We start from the raw sequence: 13,332 nt of genomic DNA, 5'->3' as shown, positions 1-13,332 counted from the left end.
TAATTGCACAAGAAAGCAAGGATGGTAGCTGCTCTGTAAACTCTGCTTGATGTTTAAAATGAAAGTTTGGGTAGCCACTTTACAGAATGTCATGATGTATATTCCCTGGTGTTACGCTGGAATGTGTTTTTCAGTATTTGCCATTGTTTTTTGGTGTTAGGATCGGTCTAAGGAAGCCCAATTGGCCAGAGAAATTAATCGGATCATACCCTGCGAAAAGCAAAGCAAGGCAGAGGTCATATCAAGCATGCTGAGCCAAGCAATCACCACCCAGCACCTGCTCTACGCCAGCTTGGGCTCTGCTGAGTACATGGAGTTTGTCCTAAAAAATCCCTTTAATGTGCCTCAGACAGTCACCATTCACAGTGATGATCCCGAGCTCAGGTAAGCCTCTGGTGGTGGTGTCAGACTTGCACCCCGCCCTCTACTGTTTATTCTGTGTGATGATATTGTCCACTGACATAGAGGAAATCTGAGAGAGCAACTACCTGTTTGTTAGTTAATAGGTGTGTCTCCAGTCTAATACACCAACTGTGAGTATACTGTGAGTACTTTATCCTATGTTTTCTATTACCCCCCCCCCCCCCGGTCAAATTGTGCTCACACGTTCCGAGTGTGTCTCCAAAGGTGATGGTGCAGCCCTGCAGATTTTCATCCTGCTTTCAGAGAGGATGCTTCATCCAGTTTGACCCATCCCATTTGAGACATCCAGAACTTTGTTCTTTGAAGTGATGGTTGAGCAACCAATTACCACCAGTCTTGGCATTAGTGGTCGCCTATAAGTCTATAAAATACAAAATACTTAAAAGCTACAGTTGGTAAGTTTTATGAAAACAACTTTTTATCATATCTTCTGAAACTGTCACTATGTTTCGAAAGATGTATATGAAACACATAATCTGTTAAAACATTTCCCTCTTCCTCTTCCTACTGCCTCTAGTGGCATTTGCAAAAATATATCACAGCGCACAAAAAACAACCAATCAGCGCTGAAGAGTCTCTAAAGTAGCTGTCAATATTAATCACTCTTGAATTGTGGTCAAACTGTCAAACAGGGCAGCGCTGATCAAATATGAATCAAGATTATGTTACTGCACTACATTCACTTCAATTTTTTTCACAAACAAAATGGTCCAGCATGTAGGATTTAGGAGGAAATATTGGCAGAAATTGAATACAACATAATGAGTACATTTTCTTTAGTGTGTAATCACCTGAAAATAAAAATCATGTTTTCCTTACCTTAGAATGAGTTGTGTATATCTACATAAGGAGCAGGTCCTTGTCTATGGAGATCGCCATGTCACACCGCGTTGTTTCCACAGTAGCCTAGAATGGGCAGACCAAACACTGGCTCCAGATAGGATCATTATGTCTGTTTATTTTTAAAAGGAAGAGACCTCTGTCTATAATTCAGCTCTGGGTAAAATCCTCCTGAACATTGAACACTGAAGAAATTCTGTCCTTGAGTTTTAGCTCGTTGCAGTCTGCAATCTTCACCCCTAGATGCCACTCAATTGTACACACTTCACTTTTAAACCCTACACTATGTTTCTGAAAACAACTGAGGGGATGCAGTAATAGAATCTTTATTTATATTTGATCAGCATTGCCTTGTTTGATAGTGTGTTCACGAGCAGTGATTGACACGACTGACAACTGCGTGAAAAACTCCTTGGCTCTTATTGGTAGTTTTTGTTAATATGCCATAATGCCATCAGAAGTACTTCAGGACAGTAGAATAGGCAGAGGAATTTTTTTTTTTCACAGATTATTTGTCTCATTAAGTGCTGTGTGAATAAAGTGAAAGTTTCAGCAAATATGAAAAAAATGTGTTTTTCATAAAAGTTACCAACTTCAGCTTTAACAGTAGAGGGCAGTAAGCAACATTTTACTGGCATTGATCCATTGTTGATACAAGAGGAATAAGAAAAAGATGTATCTCTACACTTAATGTCTATACTGTGTAGAATAAGTCACGAGTGGCGTCCTATCCTGTAGATAATTTACTACCAACCAACTCATAATTCTCATTTTTGAAGGCCGCTTCAAACCATTGCTGCCTTCAAACTAAAGGTAAAGTGTCACTTCCTCAAATTTCAGGTGGAGCTCACAGTGCTGTTAATCATGACTGCTTATTCATGATGCTGACTTAAACATTTCGGCTATCACATTCATTGCATTATCTTTGAAACCTCTACACTCTTTTTATACAACTGTACAGTGGAAATACCTTTTTGTTTAGATTCAGGTCATGTATTGTTTGTGAAGTGAAAAAAATGTACCTATCATAAAATATACAGTCATTTTAATTTGTCTTTAAATGTTTAAAACACATTATGATATAGTTAATCCATATATATTTTGTTTGAGAAAAGCTGGTGTTACAACGTATAGCCCATGCAGTGCTGTAAAAAGAGAAACAAACATGACTAAAAGGAATGTCGATCTGAACTAAAATACAGAGAATCTGCCATGTAGTGATAAAAACTGCTTTATAAAAATGATTAAGATACTAGAAAGCCAAGATGGAGTGCGGTCAGGAAGATGATTGCTTGCATGACTACGTGTTTTATTCAGGTTGTAGGAGTCTGTTCACAGCTCTCTCACTGTTTTAATATGATGCATGTGTATGTAGGTGTAAAGCAAAGTGCGTGTTTGCATGTGTGCCTGTTTTAGCGTTTAAAATTGGTTTTATTTACTCTTTAGACACATCTTATTTGCATGTGGTGGTTGATTTTCTTTCGTTTTGAATTTTCTAATTTGAGACATCAGTCGTGTGTTTGTGTGTGTGTGTCTGTGTGCGCACACTTTACACATTTTAATTTTATTCACAGTTTTGAGACGTGTTTTTCTTTTTCATGAATAAACAAGATAAATTATTAGTTTGACAGTAAATAGCGGCAACATTTCCGAACACGTTTTGCACATGTGTGTCACAATGAATAAATAAGATATATGCAACATTCCACTTTACTGTTAACACACGCTGCAGGCCTATAAACAAAGAAGATTCCAGCTCTTTCAGCAGCACAATCGGTTGTCCTTGACGCAGATGCAGACGTAAAGCTGGTGATATGCTAAATAACCCCTTTAATCCACACATAGAAGCCATTATGGTTGATATTTCCTGGATCACCCGTTCTTGATATCCATGCTGTGTTTGTTTCCTTCAGTTTGCGTCGTCGTTAATCCCTCAGCACTGAATCTTTTGTTATGGATTCTGCTCATGCCCGAGCTTTTGGATTAACATATATCACGTTGATCAACAAAGGCTGGAGTGCGCCATGGATGAATCATTATGGCATTAGCCTGGCCACCGGGCCTACCAGGTCTAATTGAGAGTCATCAATCCCTGCATCTGTCCTCTCTCGGCTTAGCGCCCTCTTAGTTTATTTATATATTTCCGGATGAGGCAGCGTGACACTTTACACCAAACCGTCTGCCACCTCTATCAAGAGCCAGAAATGTGTAAATTAGCAAGGAAGCTCCTGCATTTGATGTGTTTCTACCGCAGCACTGTGGGTTTCAGAGCCAGATTCAGGTCACGTATTCAGGTAGAAACAGTTCATTTCGCCTAGAACACTTTTATAATTTTATGACACTGTGGTTTTATTAAATTTTCAGTAGTGTTATATGTGTTATGTATGTGACTGTGTAATCTGTAGAAGAGGTGAGATATGATGGGAGGAAAATTCAAGTCATTACTAAGTATATCAGACTTGAATGATTTTAATATAACTGCTTTCTGGGTTTATTTCACTTTTTACCAGGAAGCTTGGGATTTCTCAGGATTAAGTTGTAACGGTAGAGCATTCTTCTGGAATCTGATTTGTGGATGGAACTCTTCATGTCTGATTAACTCACTTTTTGAACTGCCTGCAGCGTTTTTTTATTATGAATTTTGTACTTGTACCAACTAAAAAATAATATTTTGCCACAAGGCTGAACATGTGCAGTAGTTTTTTAGAAATGACTGCTGACCATGATAATGCATTTCAGGTTTGGATCTTAGTGTTTGTTCTTTTCAGTTCAGACATTAGCCTGCTGGACGACACCATATCAAGGCCATTATAGGTTAAATAAAATATAGAGTCCATCCATCCATCCATTGTCTACCGCTTATCCTGGGTCGGGTCGCGGGGGCAGCAGCCTAAGTAGGGAAGCCCAGACTTCCCTCTCCCCGTCCACTTCCTCCAGCTCTTCCCGTGGAATTCCGAGGCGTTCCCAGGCCAGCTGTGAGACATAGTCTCTCCAGCGTGTCCTGGGTCTTCCCCTGGGCCTCCTACCGGTGGGACGTGCCCTGAACACCTCACCAGGGAGGCGTCCCGGAGGCATCCTGATTAGATGCCCAAGCCGGCTCATCTGGCTCTTCTCAACGAGGAGGAATAGCAGCTCTACTCCGAGCTCCTCCTGGATGACCAAGCTTCTTACCCTATCTCTAAGGGAGAGCCCAGCCACCTTATGTAGGAAGCTCATTTCGGCCGCTTGTACCCGCGATCTTGTTAAAATACAGAGTCCTAAAAAAAAGAATCTTAAAATGTCTTATGTCCCACTTGCCTTAAGTTGATCTGAGATCAAATGCCATAAAGTCTGGTGACATTTTAAAAAGGGACAAAGACGATTTTGGAAGGAAGCTGTGTTGGATGAATGGATAGAGTTTAGGACCTTTTGTATGCACGCTGGTGATAGCCAAAGCCAGAGGCATTATGTTTTCTGTTTGTTCATCCTTTCATCCATCTGTCCGTCCTTCCATCCTTCTGTCCTTCCGTCTGGCACATTCGTATGAACATGATATCTCAACAATGCCTCTGTGGAATTTCTCCAAATATGACACAAGCATTCACTTGGAATCAATGATGAGCTGATTAGATTTTGGTGGTCAGAGGTCAAGGTTACAATTTAAGACTTTAATCTTAGAAATTAACATGCTTTCTCAGAATATTACGCCTTTCCCCTGGCAGTGGTCCTGATACACTGCCGTACTACGGGACACAAACACACGCGCATACGAAAAATTCTGGTTGCCTCAGGACTGTTTCCTAGTAAAGTTATTTGACTTAACTGAAAATTCCCTAAAAGTCCTTGGACCTGAATTCCCAGTATTCAACCCTCATCTATATGTCATTGCCACATCTAAATCTGTTTTTGAGAAGTACAAAATGCATTAGTTGTCCTTGAGGCAACATGAAATATTTTTTACACCTGCCAAGTCTATAAAGGGCTACACAATATGTACACAAACAACAGCCTCCTCCAGTTATCCTGGGCTGCATGAACGATAGCTAGGCCAGTGCACTGAGGCTACTCTGCTGTTACTTCCTTGTCAATATTTTAACCAATATTTGACAAGGAGCTTTCTTTGGAACACAAGCAAGGCCTTGGGTGAGCTCTTTGTTCTACAGAAACAAACAGAAAAAAAGAGCCTGACCCTCAACCTGAAATCCAGCATCAGGCTTTGAAGGGAGAGTACTTAGAGAGACTAGGCTAGCTCTAGCTTTGATGTCTGCAGTGGTTTTGAGCCCAGAGGCTCCTCTTGAAGTGGAGGACGCGTTTGCTACCTGTTGCCATCCATTTTGCATGGCTACCTTTTACACTTGGCCTCACAGAGCAGAGTGTGAGCCATGTGTGCTGGTTTGCAGAGTGATAGGGGACTACATCTCCTCTGCACCTGTCCATGCCGCTGCTTTATCTCTTATTATTCCTCCCTCTCATTATCTGTCGTCTTCTCTGAGATTTCCCAACACTGAATTCATTCAAGTCTCACTCTTGATATCCTTTAATCATCTTTATTTTGTTCCGTCTTTGTTTTTTCTCAGCCTGTTTGTCCTCTTCACCTCCTACCTTGTTCTATTTTCTTTCTTTAAAAATGAATTCAATCAACCCGTGTGTTTTTTCATGGAGGCTCAGGTGAAACACACACACACACACACACACACACACACGAGACTCTTTGTTGTTATGATAAGCCACAGGCAAAATGTTTTATTCCAAGTGCACAGGTGGGAATCTCCAAATAAGTTTCATGGAATTGACTGTTGCATCTTGCTCTAATGTTAGCAAGGTGGGTCCCTGAAAAATTCATAAACTCTCGCTCTCCTATTGAGAGAAATCCTCCTCTCCATGCCCATGGGTTGGAACCTTTGAAGTTTAAAGCAGCACTTCCCTTTATGCATTTGTGCGTGAAATTTTTCCATTCAAAGGAAGAGGAAAGAGCGGAGACGAGACCTCCCTCTGTTGGAATGTGTTATCTGTTCCTGTTGCTTTCTCCTTGGAAATCCATTTGTTGGGGATTGGAGGGGGCTTTCAGTGACCTCTATACAATTTTATGAAAGCTGCCGTCAGTAATTAAAAGTAAGCATTGTGTTCCTTGTGTTGACTGCTCGACCGTGGAATTAGCTCGATTGTTGGCTGTACAGTGAACTTTACATTGCTAGAATTGGTTTTTAAGAATGGGCGATCAGTTGTGTTTGTCTGTACTAAAGGGAATTGTACTGTCTAGATGGGTTGCTGGATCCCTTGAAGAGATTAGATCCGGTATGTAAGAAATATTTACCATGGTTCTCCATGGTCACACACCAAACATAAAGAATATTTCCTTCTGGCAGGCAAAATCAACCATTCTTTTTTGAAACTGTCTTCCCCAAGTCACCCAAAATTTAAAAAATGCAATTTTTACTTGTGCTATATATCAATCTAAATAGTATTGGTGTGAGTCGCCGAGTGTTGGAGATATCGGTGAACAGGGAAGTGCAACAGAAAATCCCTGGAGTACCTGTTTAATTTCATTTTCACAATACATCATTATTTTTCGATAGCAACATCAAATGATTATTACATTCAAAACTCTTCTATTTCAGCAAATACAGGGCACAATTCCACAAAGTATTCTGTGGGTAGACATGCTGAGAGCCCAGAGGGTTAATGCTAATGTTTTTTTAATTGTCCTCTGATAACACCATCAGGCTAAATTTCCCCTTGCACACACACACACACACATATGCACACACAAAAATAAAATCTAGAAAATCTAATTTATAGATATAGAGATATAGATACCTATTAAATTTCAAGGTTTAATTCATAACCTAATTGATTTTAACTGTTACAGTATTTAGCTTTTTTGTTTTTAACCTTTTGGTTTTAAATTGATGAAGTTATATATTCTTCTTGTACTGCTATATGTTTTAAGTTGTGTTGAACATACCTTGTCACCACTGAAAATGAGGGTTCTTCCTCAGTGTGTTCTCTGAGGTTTTAGTTAAGATAAATGAATGAAAGAATTAATTTTACCGAGAACATTCAGGCTTTCTAGATTAACCCTTTACATTTTCCCTATGACCTTTCCAGTACAAATCAAATAATAACCCTTTAAAACCTGAGCAAATTGGCTTGACTTATTTAAAAATCATGGGAAGATTGTAATGAGAAGCGAAAGAAGAAATTACCCAAAAAATAACAAGAAATGTGTAAAAAGTACAGGAAGGAAAAATTAAAAAAAATTACATAATTCTGTAAAATAATTTAAAAAATGTTATTTACATATGTTTCCCCAGCTTTTTTCTGTTTTCCTGAGACATTTTTTTCAAGCTTTTTAAAAAATAATTTTCTAAATCTACTAATTTCTTGCAATTTGGGGTTCTTTTCAGATCAAGTTGCTCATTTCCTTCTTTCCCCGTGTTTTTTTAAAGAACTCGCACCAATTTGGTCAGAATTCAAGGGTTTAAATATTTGTGAAATGTGCCTGAAGCAGCTGAAGAAAAGTGATGTTGCTTTAGGTTTCAAAGGGTTAAGGTTGTAATAAAATTGGGCTGAGCACATTCATGTTCAAGCGATGAAACCAAGTGATTTTCATTTATTTTTGATAGCTACTGATTATAGTCCCAGACCCTTTTCTCTTCCGCCACAGCCTGTATGTTTAGCCAAACTTCTGTTAAACATTAAAGAAAAGCAAAAACATCAGAATGTTGTTTGTTCTGTTAGGTGCTATTTCATCATACTGTAGGAATGAAGCAAAGTTCAGCAGAAAAGTTTTAGTCTTTTATTCCTGATATTGTAACAAGTCTGACTTTTTATCCTGGATGGATCCCTTAAAGATATACAAAAGCCTGCTTTCATCTCCCTCATGTGCTTTAATCTTTCCATCCAGTGTCATCACTAACACAGAGGAGTGGGGTTACTTCAAAGTACTAACCAAAACCCCAACCCCACTGGAGGAGAACATGTTCCACTTGGAGGAAGGAGCTCCAGGTCCTAGGGTTTACCTCCGGCCCAAGGAGAACATCCATATCCCCCTGAAATACCAGAGTTTCCTGTGCGACCACACCATGGCCCTTCAGGTACAGTTGAGACCAAATGCTGATGGAGCAGTTAGGATTGGTCAGCTGTTAAATCTATGTTTCAGGAATGGTAATTCTTGCAGGATGCAGTATTTTTGACAAATAGGACTGTATTTCAGCAGTCAGATGTTATGCATGGATTCAACCAGTCACCACACATTTCCATCACCACAGATGAAAGAGCAAAGTTACTCTCTCCTTCTAACTTCTGATGTCGCAGTACTTCAGAAGTGTACTTATTGATTCCAGTTCTGACAAAATCTTTTTTTTTTTTTGAAGTGATTGGCCTTGAATGGTCCAAAGATGTGTGCTTGGTTTGGGAACAGTGTGGGAATAAGCAGTAATAAAAGTTGAAATTTCATTGATGTAAATGTCACTACACCTCAAGGATTATTAAACATGATCTATTCCAAGGGCAAGTTATACACATGTAATGGCAACTCGAGCTCGACAGTTAATTTGATGCCAGAAGGACCGTTTGAAATGAATGTCGTTTAAACAGGCTGTGCTCTTATCTCCTGTAGATGACTTGGGGGGGGGGGGGGGGGGGGGGGGGTTACACCCTTGGGTTCTGTTCTGCTTCTTGTGATCATTTACAGTTTTCTTGCCTGAAGTGCACATATGATATTTTCTTTGCTGTCATTGGCTGATTTTTGGAGATGATCACTTTGATAACTATTGTGTTTCTTATCATCTCGTCACAGGGACCAAGCTACCCACCGACAGGCAAAGGTTCTCAGGTGGCCAAAAAGATTCTTTCCAATGTTGTTGCTGCCAAGACTATCAAGGTAAAGAGCGGTCTGCTTATGCTTTGTGCAATATTTTCTGTGTATTGTACCGTTATTATCTGTTTCTTTAGTCACCTGCTTCTCAATCCATCGCTTGTTTGTCTCCAGGCTGGAATTATAGTAAGCTATGGATTTAAGATGCTATGTGGATGTGCAGTATGTTTCTGCTATGATAAGAGCTTCAATGCAGTCTATTTTAAACATTCCTAGCATCTTAAGGTCCAGATATTGTTATTTTATGTCTTCTTAGTCAGCAATAGCCATGGCCTGTTTTTGGGTTGTCTGTACGTATGTCTGAATGTCTCATTCTTGTGAACACGATATCTCAAGAACCCCTTGAGGCAATTTCTTCAAATTTGGCACAAATGTCCACTTGAACTCAACAATAAACTGATCATATTTGGCCATGAAAAGTCAAAGATCAAGGTCCCTGTAACCTCATCTGTCTCATTATTGTGAACTCAGTATCTCAAGAACAGCTCCAGGGATTTTTTTCAAATTTGGCACAAACGTTCACTTGGACTTAACGATGAACTGTTCCTATTTTGGTGGCCAAAGGTCACTGTTACCTTGTATTCATCTCATTTTTGTGAATGTGATTTCTCAAGAACACCTTTGGGAAATTTCTTTGAATTTGACACAAACATTCATAAGATATAATAATAAAGTCTCAACTTTGCTGTGACATAATAATGTTCTGCAAAAACACCTTTCTGGCCATTATCCAAAGTCATAACTTTGAATAATGGAGCAGAAGAAAAAACATTTGGTCAGATACTGAATTACTGACACTAATTTTGGATGCCCACCTTGAAACTGTGATGATTGTACAGATCCTCTCTGCTGCTGGGGGAGAGATGTGTGTGAAGCATCGATGTTTTCACAGACATGGATGTCAGCTGTAAGTTAAACTTGAGTGGTTTTTACATACAACCATGAGACAGTAATTCTAGTTTATTCAGATGAGTAGAGGAAGACAAAGCCTAAACTAGTACGATGCTTTTGATCTGGAATTTAGTCGGGTTAACTGTCTTATCTGGTACATCCCTGAGTCTAACAGCATCTAGTGTACAGACACACTCCCAGACAAGTCTCTGCGGAGTGGCAGTGCACCGCCTCCTCCCTCCTCTCCTCTCCCACACAGCCACAGCGCAGACACAAAGAACACTTTGAAGTGTCAACTATTTAAAAAGTTACACTAGCCAGACATGATTGTCAAGCAAAATTATATGCTGGAAATCACTTTTATCTTACTGAACATTGTTTATCTTCTCCAACTGGCAAATGTCAGGCTGGAGGGTTAAACTATCTCCAATTGGAGGACAGCTTGACAAGTCTGGCTAATCTACTTTAAATGAGCCATGCATGTATAGTATTACTCTGAAGTTATTTTCCCTTTTTATGTGCTTATTCAACCGTTTATAATATGCAAGAAGTTTAGAGGAGGGAGAAACAATGTGAATGTGCTTGTTCGGATGTATTTCAGATAAGACGATGTGCTCTATATCTCCATGTGATGTAATGTGCTCTGCAGCCCCTGTTTGCTTCAGCTGTCACCAAAATAAACTTCTGTTCCTCATGAAATGGCTCAGATAGAAATTTTGGACTGCTCTCTACCGACATGAGCGTAAACGGCCGCATTTATGCTGCTAAAAAAATATATCCATCACTGTTCGCTACCTGCAGTACCTCACAATAATCCTGTTGTTCATGTAGAGTACAGTACCCCGAAGCTCTCCCATTGCACGGGGTGATGAAATGTTTGCCAGTCTGCCAAGTCTGTGTGTGTGCTGTGCGTCTGCCTCGGGTGTGTGTGTGTGTTTGTGTGCCAGTGTCAGCACTGCTGCTCTGAGCAAAAATCCTGTCAAGAGGTCAAAGAGGTCGGGTCTGGATCAAATCTGTGTCCCGCTAAAACTGACAAGCCCCAACAGCAGAGCTGTCAGGATGCCAGCTTTGGCACCGCTGTCAGTCAGCACACATCACCAGAGCCAGATATGGGCTACTATTGCAGGTCAGCATGGGCTCGCAAATCTGACGCATCAACAGTTTGGACAGCTGCTGTTTGGCAGGGATCAACTTCTGAGTTTGTGAATCAATGACCAAAATGTGGAAAGTTAACTTCTGTACTTCTAACTATAGTGCATTACTCGTAACTAGATATTTAAATCTGTTATGCAGTTTCACTGAAAGTTCTCTTAGTTACTTGGAACTCTTTGTATTGTAGCACTGCTGAGATTTACTTGCACAATGTCTGTTTGTATAAATATACATGTGTATATATCAATCTGAGAAATATTTGCACAAACTGCTGCGGTGGAATTTATCTTGTGTAATAATGATACTCTACACTTTGTAGTATGTGGACACTCATACATTACACCTATATTTTCAATGAAATGATTGTTAATCAGCTTTAATGTGCTGCTACTATAGCCTCCAATCAGTGCAAAACCTTTAAAGAGGAGTGGAGTCGACTTCTCTGTTAAGGCTTTCCAAAAGATTTTGGAACCTGACTGCAGGGATTTGCTCCCATTCAGCCATAAGTGTATTAGTGAGGTTAAAAAGTGAAGTTGATAAGGTCTGGCACGTAGTCAGTGTTCCAGATCATCCCACAGGTGTTGGATGGGGTTGAGGTCAAAGCTCTGTGCAAGCCAGTCGAGTGTTTTCAAGAATTAACTCAGAAAAAAAGCTCACATTATAAGCCATGACATACTAGATCTTCTCTGGACCTCACAATAGGAAAGTGTTGGTAAGAACAAATAACCAGTACAATGATTTTTGCCTCCTTAAGAGTTTCTTCTTATGTTTCTAGAGTTTTTTTTTCTGGATAGTGTGCAATGAGGTTAAAACTATATCAGCTGCTCTGAAAGCTGCAGTAGAGGAAAGGCCATGAGCTCACTAATGACAAACGTTTATATTTGATGGGGATCTGGCAGTTATTTGATAAACTACGTGGAACAGATTTTGGCCTAACATTGACTAAGAGTAAAGTTTGTGGAATTATAAAACTGAAAATAGGTTATTCATTAGAGAGCATGAATACATTTCTTTCTACAATACATATCTTATTAATCTGTCCATTAGATTCTTATGTACAAGTGGAATTTCTAGCTTGATTTTGGCACAGTGCAGGGCAGAGTATCAGCTTAAATATATGCCTGGCGCAATCAGCAACTTCCAGGACTGAAAAATGAAGCCAACATGGATGTGTCAAAAACTGCAGTTATTTGAATGAGCACTTAATGCTGTCTCTAGAAGCCAGTCAATCACAATGGACGCCTATGTTAAAATGTCCAATTTTACAGCAGAAATAAACCTGTTTACAGCCTGGTACAAAAGAGAGTTTTGATCTCTATTGCTAATTTTCCCCGTCATGATATGCGGGTTAATTTTTATATAACTCATTTGTTTATTTTCTAAGTAAGGGCAAAGCCACTTGAGTGAAAGGTTGTCTGTGTTGCATTGCTGCGGTGTGTGAGGGAGATCCAACCCTCGCTCCTCTATAGCTTATGCCTCTCAACCAAATATGGTCCCTATTGGCCTCAGAAACCAAGATAGCGATGGTCAAAATGCGGAACTTGAAGCTTCAAAATGGAAGTCCAAGTCAGGGTAGCTACAGCTATTATTTTTACAGTCTACCATATTTTGGCATAATTGGAATGGCAGTCTATAAATGTCTGGAGACATGAATACTCACAGCAGATTACCTGTGAGTCAGTCCGTGACATTTCCAGATACATTTTTTTCTTGGGTTACAAGTGTTGGATAAGTGGAAATTCTGACCTGACAGTGGTTTCATACATAGGTCAGAAGGTCAGAAAAAATTTCTCGAAAAAATTTCTCGAGGGTCCTTGTATAACTGCAGTATATATGACCAATGTGACCCAAAATGTCAAAAAGACAGACAGCGATTTAGGCTTTAGGCCACCTTGCTAACTTGTCTCCACCTCCGAATAGTTCTCTACTAAAGTGCTGTTTGAAATACTCAATAAAATATTCTTAGCACTATAGTACGTAATTCAGCGGCTTCCTTATTGTTCATATCCCGCAGTTTAGTCAAAGGTTATCCATAATTTCTAATCTCAACTCGAGTTATGTATAGCATCACATCACATAAATCAAACCAGCGAACACTATTCTGAGATGATGTAAAGTATGATCTTACCTGAGACGGCCAGCAACTCCAATGTGTTTGCATACGTGGT

General features: G+C 39.6%; 1 protein-coding gene across 1 annotated transcript in view; it reads left to right on the top strand.

Moving 5' to 3' along the window:
* Nucleotides 1-13,332, top strand: part of nphp4 (nephronophthisis 4) — a 195,674-nt gene that overhangs the window by 163,952 nt on the left and 18,390 nt on the right. Inside the window, exons 20-22 of the mRNA XM_042491381.1 lie at nt 161-384; nt 8,150-8,339; nt 9,044-9,127. Of these exons, the coding sequence (XP_042347315.1) occupies nt 161-384; nt 8,150-8,339; nt 9,044-9,127 (498 nt within the window). The remainder of the gene's footprint in view (nt 1-160; nt 385-8,149; nt 8,340-9,043; nt 9,128-13,332) is intronic.

This window comes from Plectropomus leopardus, chromosome 8 (assembly GCF_008729295.1).
Source record: "Plectropomus leopardus isolate mb chromosome 8, YSFRI_Pleo_2.0, whole genome shotgun sequence".
Taxonomy (NCBI): domain Eukaryota; kingdom Metazoa; phylum Chordata; class Actinopteri; order Perciformes; family Serranidae; genus Plectropomus; species Plectropomus leopardus.
This window is presented reverse-complemented; position numbering and strand designations above follow the sequence as displayed.